Source organism: Gopherus evgoodei, chromosome 9, assembly GCF_007399415.2.
Source record: "Gopherus evgoodei ecotype Sinaloan lineage chromosome 9, rGopEvg1_v1.p, whole genome shotgun sequence".
Taxonomy (NCBI): Eukaryota; Metazoa; Chordata; order Testudines; family Testudinidae; genus Gopherus; species Gopherus evgoodei.
The window spans coordinates 7,927,951-7,936,904 of NC_044330.1; the positions used below are offsets into that span (position 1 = coordinate 7,927,951).

The following is an 8,954-nucleotide window of genomic DNA, read 5'->3' on the forward strand; positions in this document are numbered from 1 at the left end:
AGCAGTACTCATGCAGGAAGCAACAGATCACAACTTCCATCCTGTCGTGTTCCTCAGCAAGAAACTGTCTGAGAGGGAAAGTCACTGGTCAGTCAGTGAAAAGGAATGCTATGCCATTGTGTACGCCCTGGAAAAGCTACGCCCATATGTTTGGGGACGGCGGTTCCAACTACAAACTGACCATGCTGCACTAAAGTGGCTTCATACTGCCAAGGGGAACAACAAGAAACTTCTTCGGTGGAGTTTAGCTCTCCAAGATTTTGATTTTGAAATTCAACACATCACAGGAGCTTCTAACAAAGTTGCTGATGCACTCTCCCGTGAGAGTTTCCCAGAATCCAGTAGTTAAAAAGTGTTCTTAAAATGTAAAAGTCTGTTAGTTATATACTTAGTAGTATATGTAAAGGTGCATGTGTTGTATTAATCTGTTTATTTTCAAGTTCTAGAAGGAAATTGCCGCCAGTGAGCTTCCCCACTGTCTGCAATTTGGGGGGCGTGTCATAAACAGATAGCTAAGGGTTAATGTCTCTTTCACCTGAAACACCTGACCAGAGAACCAATCAGGAAACCGGATTTTTTCAACCTTGGGTGGAGGGAAGTGTGTCTCTGAGTCTTTTGTCTGTCTGCCTGTTTCCTCTGAGCTTTGGAGAAGTAGTTCTATTTTCTAGTCTTCTGTTTCTAAGTGTAAGGACAAAGAGATCAGATAGTAAGTTCTATGGTTTCTTTTCTTTGGTATTTGCATGAATATAAGTGCTGGAAATGCTTTGATTTGTATTCTTTTTGAATAAGGCTGTTTATTCAATATTCTTTTAAGCAATTGACCCTGTGTTGTATCATCTTAATACAGAGAGAACATTTGTATTTTTTCTTTCTTTTTTATATAAAGTTTTCTTTTAAGACCTGTTGGAGTTTTTCTTTACTTCAGGGAAATTAAGTCTGTACTCACCAGGGAATTGGTGGGAGGAAGAAATCAAGGGGAGAGCTGTGTGTTGGATTGCTAGCCTGATTTTGCATTTCCTCTGGGTGAAGAGGAAAGTGCTTTTGTTCCAGGATTGGGAACGGAGAGGGGGACTCACTCTGCGTAGTTTCACAGAGCTTGTGTCTGTGTATCTCTCCAGGAGCACCTGGAGGGGGGAAGGGAATCAGGATTATTTCCCTTTGTTGTGAGACTCAAGGGATTTGGGTCTTGTGGTCCCCAGGGAAGGTTTTTCAGGGGGACCAGAGTGCCCCAAAACACTCTAATTTTTTGGGTGGTGGCAGCAGTACCAGGTCCAAGCTGGTAACTAAGCTTGCAGGTTTTCATGCTAACCCCCAAATTTTGGACGCTAAGGTCCAGAATCTGGGAATAAGGTTATGTCACTGGTCACCCTATTTTTAACATGATAATTGAAGAGGAGCTGTGTTTGCCTGCCCACATAGGGAAGCACACTCCCAGCTGCTGTGTACCCTAAGCTTGAGCAGAGTGTATTGGATCAGGGTGGAGATAAATTTTAATATTACTTACACATTAATTACTGCTTAAAAAGTTAATAACTGGCAACTCAAACTCAGGAATTTCCAGGAGTATTACATATCACTATTCCAAAATGCTTTTGGTTTTTAGGCCTTCCTGATAAATTGCTTCCTACCATAGCCCTTAAAGCTTTTTTGGAATGTAAAATTATTTCCATTCCTTATAACAGGTCTCTTTTTGCAATGGATTTCACAGACAACTCCCAATAAGGTCCCAGCTAAGGAAAGACAAGCAATGCAATCTTTCTGATACACTTTAAAGTACATGGTTAAGAAGTTTGAGAACAAGGGATACTAACTCATGTATTAAATTCTAGTGGGATATTAAAGGGACTTTTTAAAACATCCAGTATATATTTAATCTGGTAAAACACGATGGCTTTTTAGCATCAGTAAAATGCTTGTTTGTGGAACCCAGCAACTACCTTTACGTTTGTTAGTGCCAGAAAGCAGCATCCTTCATCTGGAAATTAAACATTGTGAAGCACAGTGGTGCTAATTAACACAGCATCTCCTTGTACAGGAGCAAAGTGAAGTGTTTAATGCACCTTACAAAATAAAACATTAAGGACTCTTCTACAACATAGCTTTTAAAAATCCAGTGTGGCAAAAGCACATGTATAATTGGTTATTACAAACACTTATCCACCTTGGTTCAATAAGACTTTCATTGGAATTATATTTCTTTTAATTTTTAGGTTCCCAAAACACTTTTCACAGGTCCATGTTTCTATGACAATGCCTCAATTAGGTAACAGGAAACCCTGGGGATTAGTCTTACCTGTGTGACAGGGCACTGGGAGTTAGTATTTCAGGAATCCTGTTTGCGACAAATACCATGTTGTTCTTAAAAAGACAGACAATCTCTTTTTGTCCATGCAGCCAAGACCTGGTAGTGCTGTGAGCATAATACTCCTTTCACAAAAGCTAAGGGTAACTCACTCAGCTATACTCACCCCCACCAGCCTTCCCTATAGATTTAGGAATGGCCCCTTTAGCCTTCTTTTGACAGAAGACTGGTGGCCACAGTGCCAGGCTCTGGGAGGAGATGGAATAACAGCACATGAATGGGAACTCCCTAGGACAAAAAGGACACAATCTTGACACACGCTCAGGATTGGAAAGCGACCCGGGATTGACACGACATCCACCAGTAGCCCCTGGGTCTTGTATGAGTCACTGCACAGCCACCATCCTTTCGCCCATGAAAGGTCTTATTAAGGAGACAAGTGAACATTTTGCTGATCTCAATTTACTAAGTAGGATGTGCACAACTGCTGCTTCTTAAAAGCAGTTTTTAGCGCATGGAGAAATATAGAAACCAGAACTTGAAAGACACACTCAGAGGCAAATCTGGTCTGGTGTAACTGCAGCCTTGCCTGGAAGCATGAGAACCCAGTGACTAATAAGAGACATAAATACATACGTTCACGCCACCACCTAGTTCTTACATAGCATTTTTCATCTATGGATCTTAAAGCACTTTACGAAAGGAGGCCAGTTTCATTACTCAGCATTCCACTTACTTTGCAGCTCCCACTACTTATGAGAGCCAATGAAGATGACACCCCACCCCAGGAGGACAGGAGGTACATGCCTTCATGACCCTCTGCACAGACAAGAGGAAATGAAGACACCATCTTCTCAGAATAAAAGCTGTGCAAACATCTCTGGTTACAGACTTTGCAACATGTGTACTGTGGTACATTTGAGGCTTGGTTTCAACGCAGTACAGCTCTGAACCGCCACATTTCAGCATTTTCATTTCAGATCTTTGTAGCAGCAATTCTGTTGAACAGAAACTCTAGTTTCACACACCATACATTTACAACTGTGTTGTAATTAGGAACAACAAAACTACAAACATTTAGCAATCCAGCCAGCATTAGCAATGTTTAGCAATTTAGTAAAAAAACAAAAAAAAAACCTGACATTGCTTAGTAAAAAAAGTGTTCTGTACACGTTGTTTGTTCTACATTTAACAACACTGACCAAGGATTGTTTGAGTGCTCTCTGCCAGGACCCTCACATTATTTATTTGTACTATCTGATTGCGTCTTCTGGACACTATTGACCAGGCTCCACTGTGCTAGGCAATCCGTGTGCACGCACACACTCTCACTCTAAAAAAAAGGCGTAACAATGACAGACAAGCAACCACCAGATCTTGTAAAAAAAAAAAAAAAAACCACCCAACAACCCTCAAATCAGGTATATTTTAAAAAAATAAATAATTAAAAAAATTAAACACACACACACACACACACTATTGTTCTACACCAGCCTCTTCTAAATGTTATTGTCCCCTCTTTGAGACTTACCTGTTTTCTGATTTTTTTTTAATTTTACCATAGCCCTTCCTGTTTTGTCCTTCTCTGTTAAAACTTTTGACTTTTTATACTTACACACACACCAGCCCTACTGCTCCCTGTCCAGCCTGGAGCCCTGGACTATTCATCCCACCTTTGTCAGCCATAAGTGTGGAACCCTGAGCGGAAGGCTGAGAACAGAGTGTTCCACACAGCAGGTACCCCTCAAGTTCCAAACACCCAGAGGGTGCATGGCCTTTCCTGACCGCGCACAGCAGGGAACGCCTCAGTGGGACCAGGTAGAGAGGTTTATCTCCAAAGACTATCCTGAACAGAGCTCAAAGTGAATTTCAAAGCAAAATGACCATGAAGCGTATTTCTTCTCAGGGGTTCCAAGAGAATAATTTGAAGCACAACATCCCAATCAGTACAAGATGTACTGGGCTAACTGCAGCTTTAATAGCCTCACTGCAGGAGTTACCCTATGCATAAGCATATTCTTAGGATGCAGGCCAATCAGAAGAACCATCCTAATATGGCTACAGCTGGACTAAAAATCCATTGGCTAAGAAAGAAACAAGGCTCCCCACCAATGGCAACACTGTTGTCACCACCATTTGACAGCGAAGAGTTGCTACTGGATAATGTATATTGGGTTGTAAACCAATCATCATAACGTAATCAATGCTGCTCAGAAGCTGCACCATGACTTCAGAGGGGCCCTGCTTCAGTATCATTGCCCGCATTAAAGCAGAAGTCAGATGTTCTGACTTGCCCTGAACAATGTCTGTTACTGATATTATGCTGAGTCACAGAGACCGTGCAGAAACTAAGAGAACTGCGGATTTAGAATCCAAGTACACTCAGCAGTCTGCCCCACTGCAGAACAGACCATTCAATAACATTGCAACCTCTAGCAGTGCAATGCTTTAGCCAGGGTTAAAACCAACTGCCAAAGAAGGAACTTTATTGCCAGTAATCATATTTTATTGGTAGTTTACATGTAAAAACACAGTTCAGATTAATATTAAATGTCTGGTAGCCTTTACAACAACATTCTCAATACTTGCTTTAAAAACAAACATTTATAGACTTCTCTCATGCAAAATAAAATACAAGTGACATTTTTCCACACGGGGGATTTCAGACAGCTGATCTTTCGAGGGTGTTTACTATGAATCCTGACAAATTAGCAAGTTTACCAGAGTTCCATATTGTGTGTATATACAAATAATAGAGAATCCAAATATAAGCAAGACATGTTTGCAGTATTAATCACTTATTTTATTCATTGTTTAAACTACTATTTATTTCCTTAGCATTTAGATAAAAAAGTTCTTGAGAAAAAGATATACCCCAATAGATTTCAAAAGTGTCAGTTGTCATAGTAAACATCCCTAATCTAACTTGAATTGGCATAAATAACTGGTCCCAAGCTACACCTTTCACAAAAGTGGATCGTGATTGTCAAGATTTATTGAGTAGTTGTTTTTTTCTGTACACTGATTTGTCTTGCAGTGTTTATGTTACCCGTTACTGTTACCAGCTAGCATAACTCCATTCCTATTAACCCATCACAAACTCACTAGTCCAGATAATATTGGAGAAGATTAGCACAGCAGCTGAATGGCAGTGCCAATGCCAGAGTTTGGTTCTTAACTGGCAAGGACAGTTAACTACTTCTACGTACAGCACAGCAAACACAATCAGCACTATATAGTAAAGAACTAGAGATATGTAGTGGTATATGGATATAATAAAAGATTCTAATTCATCCCGTTAAGTACAAACAATTCCTACTACTAAGGCAAGTTAAACATCTGCTTCAGGAAAATAATCCTGAAAAACGCAATGCATGATTAAGAATGTCTTTAAGCTGCTAGATCTGACTGGGGCATGATTAGCCAAGAACTCTTATGTTTTCATGCCATTTCTGTGGCTTCTGTGTTCAGAAGCATGATCCCAATGGTTAAATCTGACCTGTGCTTACAGATTTCTCTTGGCTTTATATCATCACAATTATAATAGATAGCCCCATAAATGTTGTCTTTGTCATAATAGTTGGCATATTCAGTTTAGTTTATTTAATACTTTTGAAAACATCTATTTCAGTTTTGAGCATCTGTTAAGCATTAGTCTTCCCCACTAGTGCAATTTTGCACTAGAGGTTAATATATGTACAGTGTGCCATCCAATGACGGCTCCTATGCAAGAGGCAGAATGTCCATCATTGACCTTCATGGTAACAAACCTGGCATGGCAAAACAGGGGTTGCGATATGTAATTTATTAAGCAGCCGCACACAGACATGGAGAGCGGAAAAGAGAAACTGACCTTATATTTAGCTTGCTGGAATTTCAACCGTTCCTGCTCCGAGCCGGCTCTCTCCCTCACATTTCTATACCCAGGACTGGGTATAACATACTCTTTTCCTAGGTCGATGTCTTTCATCCTCTCCTTCCGTAAACGCCAGGATTTAAAGTTGTATTTTCACCTCAGAAAAATCTAAAGAGAATTAAAATCCCACTTTAAAAAACATATATCCTACACTCTAAACAACCCTACATGATTTACAGGAAGCTTTTTAACTAAAGGTCTGGGGCAGCAATTTTGAAATCCTACTACAACACGTGGCCAAACTACTCCACAAGGCACTGTGGAGAACTGATCCGAGAGCACATAAACCCCTTGCTGAGCTAGTTAAAGGGTATCCCAATGTAACCATGAGACTAAAGTGACTCAATGCAGAAGGGCCACTACAACATCTCCCCCACTTATAATTTTCAAGTATTTCTTTCCTTATGTAATCTTAATGGCTAGATATCAGTCGTTTGATTCTAGCAAATTAGAAGATTTTCAAAATGTTTCAATATCAAACACCCAGAGCGCTATTTTCTTGATTGTGCAATTTTACATATTAGCATTTCAAAACAGTATGCTAGTTTCAAAACCCATAGGGTATACAGCATGCATCTCTGCAAATCTAGTACAAGACACTGTCAGTCTTATCTACAGTACCTACAGACACTATGAAAAAAGCCTATTCTTAAAGATAATTTCTTCTCCCACACAAGTACTATTCATCTTCAAATGCATACAAGCATTAAAATGTATTTACATTAGATTACATCCCTGCCTGTACATTTATTTATAAAGAAACGCTTTGGCCTGCTGTTCTTTTCAGACTGCTATGTTTGATAAATAGCAAATTCATCCATAAAGCAGATTGCCTTGAAGTCACCTTGTCCCATAGCATTTCATTTTATATCTCCATAGCTATTGATTTAAAAACAAGTCACTATGAAGAGGTCAGTTTAAATCATACTGCAGCCAGAAAAATGTATCAGCAGGTGTGGTGTGGTGCAATGGACCATAAACCTATCATATGCGGTAACATCCACCACCTTCTCATATTAATTGCATAAAGATCATCATCCAGGCTATTTCTGTAACATGTCCTTTGACTCATATTTACAACCAGCCCTATTGATTTACAAGGTGGGTGAAGTAATCTTTTTTACTGGATCAACTTTTGTTGATGAGAGAGACAGAAATTAGTCTAGTACAAGGTATCACCTCACCCACCTTGCCTCTAATATCCCCAGACCCCCCGGCTACAACCTATTTACTGACAGAGAACCAGAATGTTTCCCACTATGCCCCTCCAGAGAGAGCCACTCACGGAAGCAGGAATCCAGGGAAAAAACACATGGGCCTCCTCCTTGCCCCCACCCCTGCCTGCCTCGGGATGTGTGTGTCTGTGCCGGGCGAGAAGGATTCTGCAGCTCGCTGCCGCCAGGCCTCGGTTCGCATCCAGAGCCTCCGCGGTACCCGGCTGGATCGAGCTCCATCATCTCCGCGGCAGCTCCCGCTGTGGGGCCAGCGGCACCCAAGGGCTACAGTCCCGGCGCCACTAAGGCACAGACACCGGCAGATCCGCAGGCGGGAGCAGCTCGCCCCCCCGCAGCCACCGTGCCCCCCCCACCCCTTCCTAACACAGGGCGTTTGCAGCCCCGCTCCCCCTGCAGGCAGCATACACCGGGGAGGGGTCCTCGGCCCCCCGGCCCCCCGCGGCCACAAGCGGGACCCCCCCATGGGACGGGGGGGCGGTGGCGTGCGCGCCCCCGTCCCATGGATCACGGGGGGGGTGATTTCTCGCCCGTAACAAGGGCTCCCGGGGGGGGGCAATGCCCCCTCCCAGCCTGGTCTACACGAGCCCTCCTGGGTGCCCGGGGCACCGGCTTCCCTCTCCCACCCTGGGGCGGCCCCGCCTCCCCGGTCCCTGGCGCACGGGGGGGGAAGCCCCCCCACACAGCCCGCCTCACCCCGCTCCGCCCGTTACCTCGCCCGGCTCCTGCCCCGCTACTGCGGCTTCTGCACTCAGCAGCCCCCGCAGCCCAACCACAACCATATAGCGGCGCCGGTGTCCCCACTGCGCCTGCGCGGTACCGAGTCTCGCGCGGGGCACCACGGGAATCGTAGTCCCCACGGCTGCGGCTGCGGAGCCGAGCCTGTGGGGGCAGGAACGACACTTCCCGGCAGCCCCCGCGCCGGCCGGCGACTGTCCTCTCCCTGCCGGTGCCGCAGCGCTCGCAGGGCCTGGAACGTTCTCCGCGGTCCTGTGGCCCCGCACGATCTGAAGGGGGAGGGGAGGGTCCGGCCCCGCTGCAGGACGGGGCGGGGGCGGGGTGCTGACCCCTGCAGGGCGGGGGGGAGGACCCTCTGCAAACGGCAGCACCCCAGCCCTGTCGGGGGGGGGGGGTCTCTGCTTCACAGCTGGAGCGAGGCCCCCGGTTTCCACGCCCCGTTCCTTCACCCACTCCCGGTCATTTACATTGCATTAGGCCTGCCTGCAGAGGGGCAGCTTCGAGGGACCCGCAGGAAAACATCATCACACACATACATCCACCCCCAATACATTTAAAGACAGTTTCTGTTAGAGGTTGTGTCTCCTGGGAAAAGACCCTGTTGCCTCATTCGACAAACGGTATTAGGAGAATCTGCATTCTCATCTTGTTCATTTGGGGCATCATTCATCCAGGGCCGAGTGCAACCTAGGATAGCAAAATACATTGTCACATGCCAGAGAAACAGGCTCTATGAATAAGGGACAGGTACAATTACCACAGCCAT

General features: G+C 44.4%; 1 protein-coding gene across 8 annotated transcripts in view; it reads right to left on the reverse strand.

The window, feature by feature from the left end:
• The window catches only part of ABCC5 (ATP binding cassette subfamily C member 5), a 70,928-nt gene extending 62,655 nt beyond the window's left edge, over positions 1–8,273 (reverse strand). For 2 of the 8 annotated variants that reach the window (XM_030574926.1, XM_030574924.1), the window contains exons 1-2: positions 8,164–8,273; positions 6,156–6,326 (exon numbers count right to left, since the gene is read on the reverse strand). In XM_030574926.1, the coding sequence (XP_030430786.1) occupies positions 6,156–6,272 (117 nt within the window). In that variant the 5' untranslated portion in view covers positions 6,273–6,326; positions 8,164–8,273. Of the gene's footprint in view, positions 1–3,038; positions 3,281–3,975; positions 4,160–4,186; positions 4,244–6,155; positions 6,327–7,503; positions 7,643–8,163 lie in introns of those variants that run through there. The other 6 variants (XM_030574925.1, XM_030574929.1, XM_030574927.1 and 3 more) reach the window with 6 other exon arrangements.
• Positions 8,274–8,954: the final 681 nt, after the last annotated feature.